General features: G+C 41.1%; 1 protein-coding gene across 2 annotated transcripts in view; it reads right to left on the minus strand.

The window, feature by feature from the left end:
- The window catches only part of LOC140133077 (ovalbumin-related protein Y-like), a 128,861-nt gene that overhangs the window by 64,276 nt on the left and 43,779 nt on the right, over positions 1-20,806 (minus strand). For both annotated transcript variants that reach the window (XM_072152680.1, XM_072152681.1), the window contains exons 3-6: positions 20,597-20,731; positions 14,745-14,862; positions 14,348-14,487; positions 8,579-8,737 (exon numbers count right to left, since the gene is read on the minus strand). In XM_072152680.1, the coding sequence (XP_072008781.1) occupies positions 8,579-8,737; positions 14,348-14,487; positions 14,745-14,862; positions 20,597-20,731 (552 nt within the window). The remainder of the gene's footprint in view (positions 1-8,578; positions 8,738-14,347; positions 14,488-14,744; positions 14,863-20,596; positions 20,732-20,806) is intronic.

The raw sequence follows: 20,806 nt of genomic DNA on the forward strand, positions 1-20,806 counted from the left end.
AATCACTGCAGGCCTCATAGGCCATATGATTTTCCATTGCCTACCATGTCCTGGCGGCACAGCTATAACTGATGCAAAGTATTCTCTTTCCAAAATCTTATCAGTTGCTATTAATGCTGCTGGGAATGGTGTATCTTCATCACCCCTGCGATCAACCACCTTTGCATGGGTGACACCAGGAAGTTCATTCACTATCTGCAGTATCTCATCATCAGATGCATGAAAGAATTTACCACACAAGGCAAAACTTTTTTCATCACCAATGCACATCTCCTCACACCATGTGGACACTTCTCTCTCTGTTAAAGTCTCCATGGCAACTGTTTTGTTTGTTCAATCTCAGCAGTGCCTCCACTGTAACACCCCTTCAGGCCTACCTCTGCAGGAAGGGTGTACGGTGACTTCAAACTCAATATGGCGCAGTGCCTCCACCCGAATCTTGCTTGAAGCTCTGTAGGTAAGCAGGAGGGCTTTCCTCTTCTGCCAGGGGTTGACTCGGGAAACCCCTGCCTAAGCTTAACACACACTCACAATACCTGCACAGATTACACTATTATGCTGCAGCTATGCATATTACACAGTCCAATCGTTGGGGCCCTGTTGCCGCGGACGTTGGCGCGCTTTCTGTAACGTTGGTGCACTTAATACTTTCAGTACTCCTGCAAACTCCTTACTAACAATAAAGTCTACTCACAACTCTGAGTAACTGCACCCAGGCTTCTGCTTGTAGCTGGGACCAGGCACCTGGATGGTAATGGAGGGGCAGGCAGGAACCTCCTGTGTGGTGGATGTGGAGACCTCCTGGGGATCAGGCTGTGGTGCAGAGATGGAGCTCCTCCAGCAGGTCCTCTTCTCCTCTGGGGCTGAGCTGCTGGGCTGTCTCTAGTCCCCTGCTGTGTCACTCTCAGTGCAGGACTCTCTACACTCTGCCATGTGCTGTCAGTCCTCTCTGCTGCACATGAGGTCTCTCTTCCTTCTCCTTCCCACAATCCCTTGTTTTTTCCATCAGCCCTTTCTCCAGCAACTCCTCCTATCAGTGTCAGTGGCACAGAGCAGCAGTGATTGCTGGGAGATGTAGTCCAGTCTGCTCCTGAGGAGTAGGTGCTGCTAGCTGCTGGTCTTAACCCCTGCTGCCCAGCAATTACATTGTCCTGTTCACGTGTTGTGCTCTTAGCTGGGGTTACATAAATTTTCCCACTTTGGTGTTTGAGGTGGATATGTGTGTCACTAAGAGCTAAACACAACGGTAGCAAGTCCCCCTGCAAATTCCTCACAATATGGTACTAGCTGCAAATAAAAAAAAAAAAAAATTATAACGTTATTGTAGCCCTAAGAAGGGCTGTTGGGTTCTTTTAGAATCACTCCTGCCTAACAGTAAGCTAATAGAACACCCTAACGCTTTCCCTGACCAGCAGCAGCTCTCTCCCTAGCGGCATCCAGACAGAGAATGATCCGAGCAGCGCGGGCAGCGGCTAGTCTATCCCAGGGTCACCTGATCTGGCCAGCCAACCACTGCTATCTACGTGTAAGGGTACCACGTCATGCTGGGTGGAGTGCAGAGTCTCCTGGCTTGTGATTGGCTCTGTTTCTGGCCGCCAAAAAGCAAAACGGCGGGAGCTGCCATTTTCTCGAGCGGGCGAAATACTCGTCCGAGCAACGAGCAGTTACGAGTACGCTAATGCTCGATCGAGCATCAAGCTCGGACGAGTATGTTCGCTCATCTCTACTTACAAACCAAATTGAATCTCACGTTGGAAAAGCTTGAGGATTCCATCACTACAACCAAAAAAACTAATTTGACAGAGATTTAAGAAATTACAACCAAAATAAAGTATACACCTGGAAATCTTTTAAACATCCGAGATGGATACTTAAAAACAGAACAAATAGAAATTAGTTTCGTAGCGCTGCTTGACGTGCTGCGCCTCCTCATTGGGCGGGCGGTGACGGGGTTCGTTGGGCGGAGCTAAAGGCTGGCGGAGGTGACTGGGAGCACAATGGAGGTGACGGGGATCCGCTGCCGATGTATACAGTAAGTAATTGCCAGCAGTATCGGGGGGTTCAGGTAACTAAGGATGCGTTGCTGGTGCGATCTCAAGCTTCCTTAGTTACCAGCCAGTGCACTAAAAGAACTGCAAGCCAGAGATTGCAGGTAACTAAGGAAGCGTGAGATCGCACCAGCTAATGCTTCCTTAGTTACCAGCCACCCGTGGGCTGTACTAAATGCAGCAATTTACATATTTGGGCAGCTACAGCTATTCTGTACAGAAGTGCATGAAGAACTACAATCCGTTGGTATCAGAGGTGTGGTTATGGATGTGAACTCACCATTTAACCCCTCCTTTTACTCACAACCTCCAATACCAGCAGATTGTACTTCTTCATATGCACACTTGCAGAGGACATTTATTTGGTGACTGTTTTAGCCCCTGCTGTTCATGATGACAGGTAATTAAGGACACATGTACTAGTGAGATCTCAAAATCACTTTCCTTGGTTTTGAATAACAGTTACAGCTGCATCATTCTTAACTAGCCTGTGCATCAAGTAGCCTGCCATCTCTTCCTAGAGTGCCCAGGCTTACAGCACAGTATTCTACAGTCCTTCTACAGTGCCCAGGCATACAGTACTTCACTGAATACTACCTCAGTGGCTAGTGTTTCTTCCTGGGTAGAATAAAGCTTTGCTAAGTGGTTACAGAACAATTACCCAGGGAGCCTGGAGGTGACAGCTTCTTCCACATTAAGGGTTACAGTACAGTACTGCATATTTTTACCCTGCAACAATGCCTCCTAAACAAAAATCTGATGGAAATGATGGTGATACATTGAAAAAAAGAAAAGCCATCGCAATGGAAAATAAAGTAGAAATAATAAAGAGATCAGAGAGGTGAAACTCCATCATGCATTGACAGACAGCTTGGTTACAGTCGGTCTACAATTGGAACTATTTTAAAAGATAAAGTCATAATAATGGAGCATGTGAAAGGCCATTCTCCAATGAATGCTACGATCATTACCAAGCAACGAAGTGGCATAATTATAGAAATGGAACGGCTGTTGATAATTTGGATAGAAGACCAAAATCAGCGTAATATGCCTATTAGTCTTTCCTTAGTGCAAGAAAAAGCATGAAGCCTGTACAATGATTTAAAAGCGACTCGTACGGAAGGCGAAGATTGTAGTGAAGATTTTGTTGCAAGTAAGGGCTGGTTCAATCGCTTTAAAGAAAGAGCTCATTTGCATAATATTAAAGTTGAAGGTGAAGCAGCAAGTGCCAATATAAGTGCTGCAAGTGATTTTCCCAAGATATTGGAAGATATTATTGATGAAGGAGGTTATTTGCCAGACCAAGTTTTTAATGTAGATGAAACTGGATTGTTTTGGAAAAAAATGCCAGACAGAACCTACATTTCTAAAGAGGAAAAAAGTGCTCCAGGACATAAGGCATCAAAGGACAGGCTGACTTTATTATTTGGGGGTAATGCATCTGGGGATTTAAAGCTCAAGCCTTTGCTAGTGTATCACTCCCTAAGTCCAAGAGCACTGCCTCATGTCACAAAGGCATCTCTTCCTGTTATTTGGAGAGCAAATTCAAAGGCCTGGGTTACAGCAGCAATTTTTGAAGATTGGTTTTTGAACCATTTTGTTCCTGCTGTTAAACACTATTGCTTGGGTAAAAACATTCCATTCAAGATTCTCCTTCTCCTTGACAATGCCCCTGGACATCCAAATACTTTAGATGACATGCACCCAAATGTTAAGGTGGTATTTCTACCCCCCAACACCACATCATTAATTCAACCAATGGACCAAGGAGTCATAGCCTCCTTCAAGGCCTACTATTTGAGAAGGACATTCTCTCAAGCTGTCAGGGTTACCCAAAACAACGAGATAAACTTAAAGGAGTTCTGGAAGAATTATAACATTTCAGATGCAATTAAAAATATTGCGGATTCTTGGGATGAAGTGAGAGAGACAAATATGAGAGGAGTTTGGAACAAGTTGTGCCCCCAATTCACATAGGAATTTCTGGGTTTCACAGATGATGAAATCGCTGAAACTATGAAAGCTGTGGTTGCTATTGGAAATAATTTCCAGTTGAACATCAGTGAAAATGATGTTGTAGAGTTACTTGACTCCCATGGCAAAGAACTGTAAAATTCAAACGAAGATCTTATGGAACTAGAGCAACAGAGCTTGGCATTTACTGAGGAAAACCAGGAAATGGAAACTCCAAACCACAAAAAGTTTTCTAAAAAAGAACTAGCCAATGCTTTTAGTCTCATTGAAGCAGGCATGGCAAAGTTAGAGGAACAAGATCCTGATACAGAGAGGTTCAATAAAGTTTACCGTACAGTTACCGAAGGCCTGAAATGTTACAAGGCTATTTATGATGAGAAAAAGAAAAGCTCAGTGCAAACTTCCCTTGATGCCTACTTCAAGAAACCGACTCCAGCAACAGAATCGGATTCTGACTCCAAGATACCAATCCCATCCTCTCCAAGCCCAACATCTTCTACCATGGTTGTTTAAGGTTGTACTTTATGGTTCATATGAATTTGAAAATGTTTAAGCGTTTGCATACCCAGTGTTAAAAAAAAAAAATACATTGTTAAGACAAACTTGTCCAAGTTGCATTTAATTTCTACCGTGCAAATTTTTCTTAGTTTTGGTTTGTATTTTGCAAGCTTATAGCCACTGAGGTTTCATCTCACTTTCTGACAACAAAAAGTCACAGTCTCCATACCTCTAGGGTAAGAGAAAGTTGTCAAAGGTTATCAAAATTTGTAAAATTCTATTGTTACAGTGACAGAAAGTGAAATAAAATCTGAACAAGGGCATCAAAACCAACTTGACAGGGTTTTTCACAGTATCCTATGCCATACAAAACAAAAAAAATTGTCAGGAGTTACTGTACATCTACAAAATATACCAGTTCCGACTTACATACAAATTCAACTTAAGTACAACCCTCCGGTCCCTATCTTTTACGTAACCCAGGGACTGCCTGTACAATGGAGAAACTTCACAATTGACAGTTGTACCCATCAAAAGGGTTACACACCCAAAAAGAGGTGGAGATTGGGTTAAAGCCCTACGCAACAGAGAAGCTTATTGGATACTCACTATGAAAACCAGATCTCCCTACGATTTAAATTTAAGGAATGACTTAATGTATATATATTAATCTATTAGTATTATGTCTTCCACATTTGCTTTTTCATGTTTTACTGCATTGGCTGGTCTTCTCCTCCCCCCTCCCCTTTTTTCTGTCTGATGACGTGACTAATGATCTGCTTGCCACTTACTTCTGTTAAACATGTCTTTATAATGAATGCTTGCACTTGTTAGACTTTAATCTATAACTAAGAACTCTCAGTAGTTCGAAACGCGTCAGATTTATGTATTATGGTACCTTTTTTAATGCCTTTTTAAGAAATGAAATAAATAGAATTTTTATTGCACCTTACGCTGAATCCTGGCTGCTGGATTATTGTTCCCTTTGTTCCACGATGCACTGACCCGGCTCAGTTTGTCCGTGCACCGGCACCTGATGCATGGCCACAGAAGGGTGAGCTGAATTTCTACCTTTTTTCTTCTTGTGTAACCTGTTAGGTGCCTCAATCAAACCAGACCATGACACCACAAGGTTTATATGACAGCTGCCAACTCTATGACCTCTTTGCTGTCAATAGGATATCTACACTGCTCAAAAAAATAAAGGGCACACTCAAAGAACACATGCTAGATCTGAATGAATGAGATATTCTCATTGAATACGTTATTCTTTATAAAGTCAAATGTGTTGCCAACAAAATCACAAAAAAATCATAAGAAAATAAAAGTGGAAAACTCACAACAGGCTGATCCAACTTTCATGAAAAATCCTTAAAACAAGTCAAAATAAGGCTCCGTATTGTGTGTGGCCTCCATATACCTGTATTAACTACCTACAACCTCAGCCTTCTCCTGATGAGGTTGCAGATGGTCACCTAAAGGGATCTCCTCCCAGATCTGGACTAAAGCATCTGACAACTACTAGACAGCCTGTAGTCTGTGTTGGTGGATGGATCGAGACATTATGTACAGAAATGCTCAATCAGATTTAGGTTTGGGGAACGAGCAGGCCAGTACATATCTTCAATGCCTTCATCCTGCAGGAACTGATGACACATTCCAGCCACCTGAGGCCTAGCATTGTCTTGCATTAGGAGGAACCAAGGGCAAACCGCAACAGCATGTGGTCTCACAAGGGGTCTGAGGATCTCATCTCGGTAACTAATAGCAGTCAGGCTACCTCTGGCCAGCACATGGAGGGCTGTGTGGCCCTCCACAGAAATGCCATTAAAGAGAAGAAACAGAGCTTGAGTAAGGCTGATTACTGAGATGGCGGCCAGACAGCTCAGATACTTAGTAAAAATTAACGATTGCCCTTTTCAGGACTGGTAGGTAGGGAGATGAGGCTGCTTGAACAAGGCACAAGTTGAAATCTGAAATAATTGCCCTTTTTAGTGCACTCTGAAGAATTGTAAGTTGCTACTCTTATGCTGCTAAAGCACAGGGTCGGTCTTAGTAGCTCTGGAGCACTGAGGATAAAGCACTTGTGTTGATGGAATGCCTTCCATCAGCACAGACATGCTGGTCCCCAGTGCTTCATTGCTACCCGACATAGCCATTCTACCTTCTCTGCACACCAGCGGAATATGTGTTTGACAAAAACAGAGAGTGTAACAGTCGAAACTTTGCACATTTTGTATATCCACAATTTAAAAAAATTGTCTGACATGGCGCAGAGGCCCTGATAAATATCACCAATACTGCATATACATACAGCATATATACACACATATACAGCATATAAAACATCAGCGACAGCAGCTGCATTTCTTTTTTTACTGAAATATTCTTTAATTACATCAAAATCAAAATGTACAAAGCCTCAAGTTTTGAGTTTCTTTAAAGGGGTATTCCCATCTGGGCATTTACATTTAATTAAATTCATTTGCCATAGGTAAACATTTCTTCAATTGGATGTTATTAAAAAAAATGTTCCTGTGTGAAGATAATTTCTCATAAATGTAGTTATTCTGTCCCTTAGAAACGAGATTGCTTCCTCGGATATGACCACATCATACTCTGGCAGCGGTGGCCAGACTTGCGCTATAGAGTCCTGCCAAACCACCAGGATTCAGCGATCATTACCACAGGGCGGCTGTAGGACATGTAGTAACTCCCAGACATTTTATATACAATAACCTTTTGTTTCTGTGTGCACTCAATCTATCAGACGTGGCCGTATCCGAGGAAGCTATCTCGTTTCTAAGGGATAACATGGTTACATTTATGAGAAATTATCTTCACACAGGAACATTTTTTTTAATAACATCCAATTGAAGAAATGTTTATATATGGCAGATTAATGAAACTGAATGTAAGTGCCCAGATGAGAATACCCCTTTAAGTCATTTTAACTGCAAAGCCAGCTAAAAATGCAGCCTTGGTTGGTACATCTTCCTTAAATGATTGATTGTCCTTCATGGTTCCCCTGGTGCCTGCTTTATTGGTGACTTCGACCTCCTTGGCTTTGTGCTGCCTTTGAGCCCTTCAATGTCAGTTAGGAAATGTGACAAAGAATGCTTTGATGTCACTAGATGTCAAATACCTGCTTTGCACTTCCATTACTTCATAATGCCTTCATAGAGAGGGCAAAACGTTGCTTTTTTTTATTCTGGTGGGATAAATAAATACTTTTTAAGGAGTGCTGCTTCGTTACTATATTTTTCTGGTGAACTTTTGATGCGTCTGGATCAGCCGCTTTTGAAGACTTGCACCCATTATTGACCTATACAACTGCTGCTCCCAATTTTCTCACTTTTTTCCATGTTCTTCTGATTCTTCCTATGTCAGCATTGCATTCTTCATCCAGGCCCAAAGTGGTTTTTCAGGAACAGGATGGGGATGGTAGTGCTGATCAGTTCTGACCACATTGGTGATAATGGTCAGTACTTTCAATCCCTCGGGAACTCAACTATTACCTGCTGCTGCTTACACATCCTCTCCAGCATATGTAAAGTGGAATTCCACTGGTTGGTACATCACATAGGAAGTACCAACCTTATTTTCTCCACAGCCTAGCCAGGAAGAGTATTGGTGGCTGTGAAAGAGATAGTGTAGGACAGCCTTAATGCATAAGTGGGATAGTGTGTATAGTTGTGGACACCCAAAGCATTTTTGGCAGGGCAACTGCTCTGTTATTTCCCCCATTTTGAAGACATATTTCATGTTAAAACTTAGTCTACATTGATTTCAGGGGTTTACAGCCAAGTTTGTACAAAAACCAAACTTGATGAGCACAAATTTGGAGGAACCAGCTCATCACTTCAATTCATTGGGTTCAAGTTATCTACCCATAAATCATAATTCTTTTAGAGTAGCTGCACCGTGATGTATAGGTACATGGTTCACAATGAGTTAACTCCTGATGCCAGCAATTGTGGCCCTTAAAATAAAAAAACAACATTCTTTCAAGTTTCAGTTGCATATAATGTCTTATCTATATTGCTACAGACACTTACCTTTTTTATACCATCATATTTATCTGGTAGTATGACATACATCCGCAGATTTTGCTTTTTTCCATATGGAAGTTCGATAATACTCAACATTTCATCCTTTATTATTCGGATATTAAAAGTACCCTCTACACCCATCATCAGTGTATACACTTTTTCATTCTAAAAGGAATAGAAATAGAAACCGCTGAGGATACAGAATGTTAACTCATAGTATCAGTAACTTTATTTAATCTTTAAATAAATGTTATTTATTGCAAAATGTAAAAGGATTCATTAATTCTAATATACTTTCTATATCAATTGCTCTTGGTTTTCAATTGTGCTTAATGTTATGCAGTGGAAATGTTTAAAAAGAAACTTGTCACGAAAAGTTTTAGCTGAAAACAGGTTCCAATCGCCTATGCTGTTTGCACAGCCAAATCATAATGTATTACGGGACTCCTGGCCCCCAAAAGCAGAGAGGGGGACTTGTGTGCTGCTATGCTTGTGGCACTTCTAACTTACCCTTCCCTCACACCGCCCATGGCACAGAGGAGGCGGCCCATCTACTGCTCTGTTCCTGCCCCCTCTGTTGAGGGCTTCCCAGGCCCACCTGGTTGCCTTGTTTGCATCAGCGGTCCGCCCACTGTCGGATCTGGCAGCCCTGATCACACGACTGGCGCGGTACGACCTGATGTCACAACAACTGTGACAACGGGTGAAACATGGAGAAGCTGCCATTTTGGAGAGGAGAGACAGTGAAGACATGATATCTACTTCTACAGGTAAGTTTATACCTATACAGATAGCAGGCATTCCGTGTCAAACTCTGATGCCTGCTATCTTTAAGTGACAAGCGCTGGAACCAGTTGGAGATGAGTATAATTCACATGTATATGGTGTATGGAGGCCACTGCTGGATATTTTATTTGTAAAGGGAGGCATTTTATTTAAAAGTAGTGGCTGCATTTTCCACCTTAGGCTTATACTTGAGTCAAAAAAATTTGCAGCTATTTGTGGTAAAATTAGGTACTTATACTTGGGTCAGTTTTATACTCAAGTATATATGGTATATGTATATGCATGTAGATACATATGTATACATATATTTGTTTGTGTATCTCTCTCTATAAATATATATATATATATATATATATATATATATATATATAGACACACACACATACATTATGTCACGGGCACCCCCGCGATCCATACCACGGATCGCGGGTGCACCCGTGCCTCCGTTGCAGGCACCCCCGCGATCCATATCGCGGATCGCGGGTGCACCCGTGCCTCCCTCCGCTGCCCCAGTCCCGTTCTGCTGCACTCACCTCTCCTGGCTCCCGCTCCCGTCCGGTCTAGGTCTCGCGCGCGGCCCCGCTCCCTAGGGCACGCGCACGGCACTGTTTCAAGATTTAAAGGGCCAGCGCACAGGTGATTAGTATTGGTCATTTCCTGTTTTGTATATAACCATTTGTTTCCCATCATTCCCTGCCGGATCTTTGTGCCTCTTAGCCTTAGAGAAAGCTTCCTAGCGAGTATTGCTGTGTTCCTGCGTATTTCTGTATTCCTGCGTTCCAGTGTATTCCTGTGTGTTCCCGTTCCTGAGTCCTGTGTTGCCGTGTTACCTGTGTTCCTCCCTGTTGCTGTGTGCCTGTGTTCCCGTTCCCTCCTGCCTGGACCTCCTGTTGCTGACCCCGGACTTGAACCTGACGTTGCATCTCTGCCGCCTGCCCTGACCCTGTGCCTGGACCCGACTACGAGTTTGTCATCCGCTAAGGTACCTCGACCTCGGCTGCCACCGTGGGCTAGTCACACCTGGGAACGACCTAGTGGTATCCTGCCGCAGCAAGTCCAACCCGCTTTGCGGCGGGCTCTGGTGAAAACCAGGTGCCGCTAGGCTCCGGTTCCGGGTGTTGGCTAGTTACATCTCCCGCGGTGGTCCAGAGGATCCACTGATCCTAACACATTATATGTGTATGTATATTATCTGACGCCTTTTCTTTTATTTATGTTTTGCAAATCTGGGTATGCTGAGTCATACTTGCCTGATTCGGTGGGCTACATTGACGACCTGAATTGTCTTTTTAATAAAATGTTTAAGAAGGCTGTGTTGGGTAGTTTTTACTTTAATAAAATATATTTCTTTAAAAAAATTGTGTTTTTTTTTTTTAATTCAAAACTTGCCATAGTAACAGCACTGTCTAAAGGATGGCACCCATTACTGGGACCGGGGCCTAGTGCTAGCCCCCCTTATCATTACGAAGGTACGCACAAACAGCAGGGGTGCCCAGAAGAGCTGGGAAAAAATCCACTACCTGACCATCTATAGATTAGGTACTGGGGCAGCCCAGTAATGCCAGGGTGCTGCTGCTGTATTGTATCTGGCTGGTTGTGTACATTAGGGGGGACCCCACATCATTATTATTTTTAAAAAAGGGTGTAGGACCCCCATTTTCTATAACCAGCCAAAAACAATACAACAACAGCACCAGACATTACTGGAATTGGAGCGCCCAATATTTTTGGCCTATCACAGTCCAATAATACAAGCCTGCACCGGTACCTGAACATCTATAAATGGTCAGGTACTGGATTGCACCACGCACTTCCTGGCATACCTGGTGGCAGTGGGTACCAGGATAATGATAAGGGGGTTAGCCTTTTCTACTGGCTAACACTAGGCCCCCTGCCTTAGTAATGTGAGATGCCTATTAGGCATCACTATTGCTAAGGTAAGTTTTGAGTTAAAAAAAAAACAAGCAGACACTCCCTTGTCAACCATTATATTGAAACAAACTATCTGGGTCAAATTTCTGGACTCCTGTGCTCCATATTGCATGAACTCCTATGTAGTTATAGGAAGATGAGAAGTAATGAGATAGAGCTCATGGACACTCTTTCAATGTGAAAGGGTCAACCTGTGGTACAGGCCCGTATATGCTGTCAAGCAATAATTATTTTCTTTTCTACTTTCCTAGATTTTACTGCTGAGAGCATTATGAAGGGTGAAGGCCAGACAGTGATTAAAACTGTTTGAAATATATAGAGATAGAAGGATCTGAACAAGATTGAGTATGGCCTACTGAAGCACTATTTATTGATATCCCGCCTCAACCCTACTGCCCAGTGTTGTTAGTGAGCATCCCAGGGACCACCCAGGCAACGCAGGGACTACTCCACAATGTGTGACATTTTCATGTGTGTTTCATGAATGGAAAAATAGTTAAAAAGGTGTTTTAAATTAGTAGTTTTATTAACAGCTATGTGCTTTCTGTATTTATTTTAGACTGTAAATATAATATAGGAATCTAATACAGGTAAGAGTTTTATCATGGGATGTTGTGCTAATTGCATATACAAGCAGTCCTCAGATTATGTACAGGATAGGTTCAGCTCTGTACATGGAAAAATAAAGAATTCATAGATTTTTGAAGATGGGGAACAAAAAATTGAAGCACAAAAACAAAAAAGATCTAAGTTGATAAGAGGTTAAAAATGACAATCTTACATTGTAAAGAATCACTTATAGTAAAGATTAATTTCTATCTGGAACTCTATTTTTCTGACAGGGCGCACATATCTCTTCACTATGTCAACTTATCACCATCCCAGTGGTGCTCAAAAGTGTAAAAAAAAAGTAGAAAAATGCTGAAAATTAGTAGCTTTATTGTGGCCCCTAAACCTGTGGGTGAAAGCTGTATTATTGGCGTCAGAATATGACATAATGAAGACAATGGGGCTTATTTACTATTTACTTTCATGCCACAGAAATCGGGATGCAGCCCGTCGGACGATCCGACAGAATCGGACTGAGCGCAGGATTTACATGTACCAAGAAGAAGAGGGTGAACTCCGACGGACCTGAGTGGGCAAGCAGCACATGCAGGATATCAGGCACACAATCTTAGTGAATTGCGGCAGAGTTCATTATCGTCAGACACTCCATACTTCGTGAACTCCTCCGGACGGGTAAGTAAGTGTGCCCCAATTTGTTTAGTACCTCTATAAACCTCTATAAATTTGGTATCTCTTTAATTGCACCGACCCAAAGAATAAAGAGGAGGTTTTATTTGGACAGCATAGTGAAAGTTGTAAAAGTAAATTTGCATTTTTCATCAAATTCACTACATTTGGAATTTTTTTCCTGCTTTCCGGTACACAAAATGGAAAATTAAATAATTAGGAAGTACAGTTGGTTACACAGAAAACAAGCCCTTATAAAGTTCTGTACATGAATAACTAAAACAAAGTTATGGATTTTTAAAGAAGGGGGGCAAAAATAGGAGACACAAAATCAAAAAAGGGTATGGACTGAAAGAGATGAAACACTTGGACTTGAATAAGCAATGCTCTAATCTTTTAGCTCAAGTACAAGCCACTGCACTGCAATACAAATGTATTACAGTGCAGTGTAATCTGTCAGAGCATGCAGACACATGGGCAGCCCCTGGTACTCATCATACTCTGGGGCGGCCCACCACAAACCACAGTCATGCGTGAGCGTAGCATGTAAGGGGTTAACACCCGCAATCAGAGTTATCTCTAATTGTGGGTGTTAGAACAGTGTGTCAACTGTAATATACAGCTGACACCCACAGCTCTAGACACCGAAAGTCACTTCTCACAACTCAGTACCATTACGTTCATTTGTGGAAAGTTGATATGATCCAAAATGAATGAACATATTGCAAGTGCCATGGAATTTGATGGCGATTTATAAAGATTTATTATTAATATCTTATCCTGCACATTAGCTTTTAGTAAGCACCTCTAATGCAAAATGATCCCAATAACCCTTGATAAATCTAATCGTGGGTATTAAAACTGTGGGGCTCATTTACTTACCCGGTCCATTCGCGATCCTGCGGCGCATTGTCCGACGTTGATTTGGAGCTTGCTAGGATTCACCAAGATCGTGCGCCCGATATCCACCAGGTGTCACTGCTGTGCCGAGGTCCGCCGGAGTTCACCTTCTTCTTCCCGGTGTATGTGAGTGCTATTTTTGCGACACAAATTTTTTTTCAAAAAAGCAACCATGCTTGTAGAATCATAAAGTATAGTATTTCTTACCTGCAGTCTTTTCTGTGAGCCAATTAACCAAAATGAATCCGTCAGGTTTACCGACGGCCACACCCCCCCCCATTTCTGGCGCGTGAAAGCTAGCGCCGATGCGGCACAATCCGATTGCGTGCTGCAAAGTCCCAGGGATAATTCGGCGCAAATCCGAAATAATCGGTAAACCCGATGAAAATGCGCAATTCGGACCCTTAGTAAATGAGCTCCAGTGTGTCAGATGTAATATACAGCTGACACCCGCAGCTCCAGACACCGAAAGTCACATCTCACATCTCAGTACCATTACGCTCATTTCCGGAAAGTTGTTATGATCCAAAATGAATGAACATATTGCAAGTGCCAAGGAATATGATGGCGATTTATAAAGATTTATTATTAGTATCTTATCTTGCACATTAGCTTTTAGTAAGCACTTCTAATGCAAAATGATCCCAATAACCCTTGATAAACCTTGGAAAAGTTTTTATCATAATGCAATTTAATAAATTCAATTTACATTACCAAATTAGGCCTCAAACACGAATATTGTTTCCTAACCCTAGAACACCTTATATGTGACAAAATATTCACAATATTCATAAAGGGTATTCTAAGGTTATGAAATGCATCATAATAAGTTAAAAAGCTTTCACAGTGGCATGGACTGGGCATGACATACTGGACACTAAAATTGTGTGTCTGTATGACAAATGATCAAATACTACTTACTGTGCTTAGAGTGAATATTTCCTTTTCTGATTTGCTTTGGGGAAAGTTCTGTGTCCAGTTGGCCAATAAAAATGCTGTGTTGACAACTACAAGCTTTGTATCATTATTGACAGTCTCCAAAGACATGTTTTGAAAATTACCTAAAAAGATAGTAGTTTTGAAATGTTTGTGTTTATTAGTTTATTCATCAGTATGTGGCAATCACTAAACATATGAAAAATATTAGTTTCTTTTTCACCTACAAACATAATGCTATGTCACACAAGCATGTGTCTTTTTTATTATTATGTCATGACAGATGAAACAATAGAATGCAAATAGGGTAAATTTGCTATTTCTTGTAACTGTGTTTCTCTGCAACCATGCTTGTAGAATCATAAAGTATAGTATTTCTTACCTGCAGTCTTTTCTGTGAGCCAATTAACCATATACTCCCATGCACTTCTCGGGTGATTTTTAAAGCCAACTATTTCAGAATTTGAGTTATACCATAGTTTAGAAATATTGATGAACGTCTAAAAAAATAAAACATAACTGTTTCTGCAGACAAAAAAATAAATTATTTTTATATTGTTTTCTATTAATAAGGGTCAGCATCTGTTTATAAATACTATGATATATTTCAGCTATTCCCTTAAAAAAACCCTTACACTATATATTACTTTTTTGACTTTAGAACTTGCATGTACTTTGTTTGTTGCCTTAATGGAATTCTACCATCAAAATCAAGAATGGAAAAGCCAGGGACATTTACTCATAGATCCAGGCACCGTGACTGGTAATATTATCTTATATGCGTTAGCCTCCTTCCTTCTAAAGTGAACTTTTCAAAGTATGCTAAAGAAAGGCTACTGCGGTGGTTCCCAGAGGCCCTCTGCTGCAGATTCACAGGCTGTTAGACTGTCTCTCTCACCCCCTGCTCCTGCGTGGCACATCCCCTGTCCCTCAGCTTGACGTACTGTATTTTTCGGACTATAAGCCGAACAAAAAATCCTTTGATTTTCTCGGAAATCAAAGGTGCGCCTTATAGTCCAGTGCGCCTTATATATGAACCGTACTTACAGAGAACAGCTGCCTTGAACTGTGCACAGGTCTGCCACCTGCTGGTGATTCATCCTTATAATCTTGTGCACCTTATATATGAACCTAGACATTTTAGCAGGCATTTATTGATGATGCGCCTTATACTTCGGTGCACCTTATAGTCTGAAAAATACTGTAATTTCACTGCAGCACAGGATGTTTAAGCACACGATAGGAGGGGAAAGTGCTCCTTGCACACTGTAACCTGTGAATTTGCAGCATAGAGGGGCTCTGGGAACTGGCGCAGTAATTGTAAAAGTTGATATGGATAACAAATAAAATGTACTACTACGTCAATCTTCTGGCATCAGCTCCTCAGAGGATCGCTTGTTCAAGCCAACTTGTCAGAAAAAAAAAAAGTTTAAAACACTTAACCCCTTCCCGACATTTGACGTACTATTACTGCATGGCGGGAGGTGCGTTCCCGCAAAATGCGGTAATAGTACGTCATGCTTCTGGCGCTGGCTCCAGAACGGAGCCCGTGCCAGAAGCTGTGGGTGTCGGCTACATATTATCTCCGATCGCGGGTGTTAACCCCTGACACGCCGCGGTCGCGCTGACCGCGCCGTGCTAGGGGCATTTGAGAAGAATCGGACCCCCGGTGCCCGGGGCTGCGCGATCCACTTCTGTGAGCCGGGTCCGCAGCATGCTCAGTGTGTTACATTACACAGTGTAATGCATCTGTATTACACTGTGTAATGTGAAGAATAGCTTGAACAAGTGATCAGTGGATCACTTGTTCAAGCTAACCTGTCAAAGTAAATAAAAAATGTTAAAAACACTACATAAAATAATTTTTTAATAAAAATAATTAATTAAATAAAGTTAAAGTCCCCTAAACACAAATATTCCCCTATACACATGCAATAAAGTGAAAAAAACACAAAATCGCCAAAAAACCCCACATATTTGGTATCGCCGCGTCCGTAACAATCCGTGAAATAACTCAGAAACATTATTGGACCCGCTCGGTGAACACCGTAAAAACAAAACCCGTAAAACACGCCAAAAATGTACATTTTTCATAAATTCTCTACACAAAAATGTTCTAAAAAGTGATCAAAAAAGTTATGTGCGCCAAAATGGTACCACTGAAAAGAACAACTCAACTCGTAAATAATAAGCCCAAAACTAGCTCTGTTAACCAAATAATATTAAAGTTACGTCTCCGAAAAGATGGCGATGCAAAAACAAATGAGATTTCCTCTATATTAGTTTTTATCCAGTAAAATTGTAAAAATAAATGAAAAACTGTATAAATGAGGTATCACCGTAATCGTAGTGACCTATAGAATTAAGATAATATAGTATTTTTAGTGTACGGTGTACTACCCCCAAAAAATACGAAAAAAAAGTAAACCAAAATTGACAATTTTCTTTTCACCCATACATTCAAGAGTTAATAAAATCTCATCAATAAGCTAATGACCCACGAAAATGAATTATTTGTAAAGTGCATCTCATGTCGCAAAAAATAAGCCCTTATATGTCCAAATTGCCCAAAAAATAAAGATTGTATAGCCAATAAAATGTGACAATGCATAATCTGCTCTGAATGGCGCAGCTTCCCTTCGATGCCCTGGCGTGTGCCCATACAGCAGGTTACCACCACATATGGGGTATTGTTATATGCGGGGGGGATTGGGTATCAAATTTTGTGGAGCGTTTTGGTATTTTATCCACTGAGAATTTGTAAATTTTTTGAAAAACATTCATTTAGCCAAAAAAGTTTACTTTCAAAATTGTATCCGATTTTGTTTTAACCCCTGTAAAACAATTAAAGGGTTAATAAACTTCATAAAAGTTCTTTTACGTACGTTGAGGGGTGTAGTTTCTATAATGGGGTAATTTATGGGGTTTTACTTTTATTTAGGCCTCTCAAAGTGACTTGAAACCAGAGCAGGTCCCTCAATAGCAGATTTTGCGTTTTTTATGAAAATGTGAAAAATCGCACCTAACGTTCAAAGGCACATAACATCCTACAAAAATAAGAGGATGCCTAAAAAACCATGTCCACATAAATTAGACATTTAGTGAATGTTAGTTATTACATTTTTTTGCGGTTATGACTATGTATGGAAAAAGTAGAACATTTTGAAGTTCGAAAATCAAGAATTTTTCCAAATTTTCACCAAACATCTGATTTTCTCATAAATAAATGCAAAACATACCACCAAAATTTTTCAACTAACATGAAGTACAAAGCGTCACGAGAAAACAATTTTAAAATCACTTGTATATGTTAAAGCGTTCCGAAGTTATAACCATTTATAGTCACACAGGGCAGATTTGAAAAAATGGGCCGTGTCAGGAAGGTGAAAAGTGGCTTCAGCGTTAAGGGGTTAACAAACGATTAATTCAATAAAGTAAATGTCCCCTAAACACACAACTCCCTCATCTAGTAAAGAACACCCCCCCCCTATCACAACCCCCCCTACATATTTGGTATTGCTGCGTCCGTAACAATCTGTACTATAAATCAAATGTTTTATTATATTTATTTATAATATTTATTGGAGCCGGTGATGAACACTGTAGAAAAGTAAACAGAAAACTTGAAAAAAAATGTACATTTTTTATAAAATACCTTTACAAAAAATTGAACAACTCAACACATAAAAAGTAAGCCCTAAACCAGCACTGTCAACCAAAAAAAAATTAAAGTTATTTCTCTGAAAAGATGGCAAACACAAATGAGATTTTCTCAATTGTAAAAATATATAAAAATATGTAAATGAGGTCTCAGCATAAACATAGTCATCTAAAGAATAAAGATAACATATTATTGTTATGTTACAATGAATGGTCCCGCAGAAAATAGGAAACTAGAATTGATGATTTTCTTCTCCTCTATACATTCAAGCGTTAAAAAAATCTCACCAATAAGCTAAAGACCCACTTCAGAAAATCAGAAAATAAACCCTTCTGACAAAATTGCCCCCCAAAAAGTTGACAAAGCAAATTTGCTCCAAGTGGTGCACCTTCTTTGCAACACCCTGGCATGTGTCCATGTCCATGCTACCACCACATATGGGGTATTCTTATACTCGGGAGAGATTGGGTATCAAACTTTGTGGAGCATCTTGGCATTTTATCCACTGACAATGTATAAATATTTTGAAAAATACATTCATTTAGCCAAAAAAATAAAAATTTCAAAATTGCACCCAATTTTATTTTATCCCCTGTAAAACAATTAAAGGATTAACAAACTTGTTTTGCATACTTACAGGGTGTAGCTTCTATATTGGGGTACTTTATGGGGTTTTACTATAATTTAGGCCTCTCAAAGTGACTTAAAAGCTGAATAGGTCCCTAAAAAGTATGATTTCACATTTTTTTTATGAAAATGTGAGAAATTACACCTAAAATTCTAAGCTTCATAACATTCTACAAAATTGAGAGGGTACATAAAAAAAAAATAAAGCAGACATCCGGTAAATGTTAGCTATCAAGTTATTTTTCTGTTATTACTATGTGACGAAAAAGTAGAAAACCTTGAATTTCAAATATCACTGTTTTTCATAAACAAACACAAAGCAGATCACCTTCTTAAAGGTATAGTGACACGTGTCAGGTGTGAAAAAATGGGCCATGTCAGGAAGGTGAAAAGTGAGTTCAGGGGCAAGGGCTTAAGTGTACCTTTGTGTAATGGAAAATAGCTCTATTCATGCTATTAAATACTCGAGTCTAAGCTGACCCCAGTATAAGCCAAGACCCCAAATTTTACCACCAAAACCTGGGAAAACCTATTGACTCGAGTATAAGTCGAGGTCGGGAAATGCATTGGTCTCAGTCTCCAGTAGTATATAGCCAGCCAGCCACCAGTAGTATACAGCCAGCCAGCCCCTGTAGTATACAGCCAGCTAGCCCCCTGTAGCATACAGTCAGCCAGCTACCAGTAGTATACAGCCAGCCATCCCCCTGTAGTATACAGCCAACCAGCCCCCAGTAGTATACAGCCAGCCAGCCCCCAGTAGTATACAGTCAGCCAGCCCCCAGTAGTATAAAGCCAGTCCCAAGTAGTATACAGCCAGCCAGCCCCAAAGTGGTATTCAGCCAGCTCCCTGTAGTATACAGCCAGCTCAATATAGTATACAGCCAGCCCCAAGTAGTATACAGCCAGCCCCAAGTAGTGTACAGCCAGCCAGCCTCAAGTAGTATACAGCCAGCCTGCCCAAAGTGGTATACAGCCAGCTCCCTGTAGTATACAGCCAGCCCCCAGTAGTATACAGCCAGCCCAATATAGTATAAAGCCAGCCCCAAGTAGTATACAGCCAGCCCCAAGTAGTGTACAGCCAGCCAGCCCCAAGTACTATACAACCAGCCTGCCCAAAGTGGTATACAGCCAGCTCCCTGTAGTATACAGCCAGCCCCCTGTAGTATACAGCCAGCCCAATATAGTATACAGCCAGCCCCAAGTAGTATACAGCCAGCCCCAAGTAGTGTACAGCCAGCCAGCCCCAAGTAGTATACAGCCATCCTGCCCAAAGTGGTATACAGCCAGCTCCCTGTAGTATACAGCCAGCCCCCAGTAGTGTACAGCCAGCCCAATATAGTATACAGCCAGCCCCAAGTAGTATACAGCCAGCCAGCCCCAAATAGTATACAGCCCGCCACCCCAAGTAGTATACAGACAGACAACCCCATGCCAAGCACATACAAAAAAACAAACTTACATACTCACCCTCCGGCGTCCCGATGCTCGGCGCGGCTCCCGATCCTGGTTGTGGCTCCTCTTCGGTCTTCCTTCTGCTGTATTAGCTGGCAGAGATGCGTCCTTGTGATCTGCCGGCCGGCGCACACTATGACGTCATCAGCGGCATCATAGTGTGCGGCAGCCGGCAGATGGCATGGAAGCGTCTCTGCCGGCTAATACAGCTGAAGGAAGACAGAAGAGGAGCTGCCAGGAGCCATGCTCAGGATCGGGAGCTGTGGTGGGTGAGTATCGGGGCAACCCAGGGTGAATATGTAAGTTTATTTTTTTTTAATTGACTTGTGTACAAGCCGTGGTGAGGTTTTTCAGCAAATTTTTTGTGCTGAAAAACTCGGCTTATACATGAGTATATACGGTAGGCTAAAATTCGATACAGAAATTAACATTACGGTACATACACATTTTAAATAATAAATCTCTAATATATATTGTATTTAGAGCTACCTTACATCAGATATGTTAAATGTTTCTTCAACAAAGAGCGTATTGTCGATATTGAGTACATATTCCTTAGATTCAGTTAGATTAGACAACAATTGTTTAAATCCAGAATGTATATCTGTACAGCTCTCAATGTGAAGAACCTGAAAAATGAACAAAGTATAATTATGATTACAACAAAGAGAATTTATGTGTGCATGTATAAGGGTTTTTTTTTT

This window comes from Engystomops pustulosus, chromosome 5 (genome assembly GCF_040894005.1).
Source record: "Engystomops pustulosus chromosome 5, aEngPut4.maternal, whole genome shotgun sequence".
Lineage (NCBI taxonomy): Eukaryota > Metazoa > Chordata > Amphibia > Anura > Leptodactylidae > Engystomops > Engystomops pustulosus.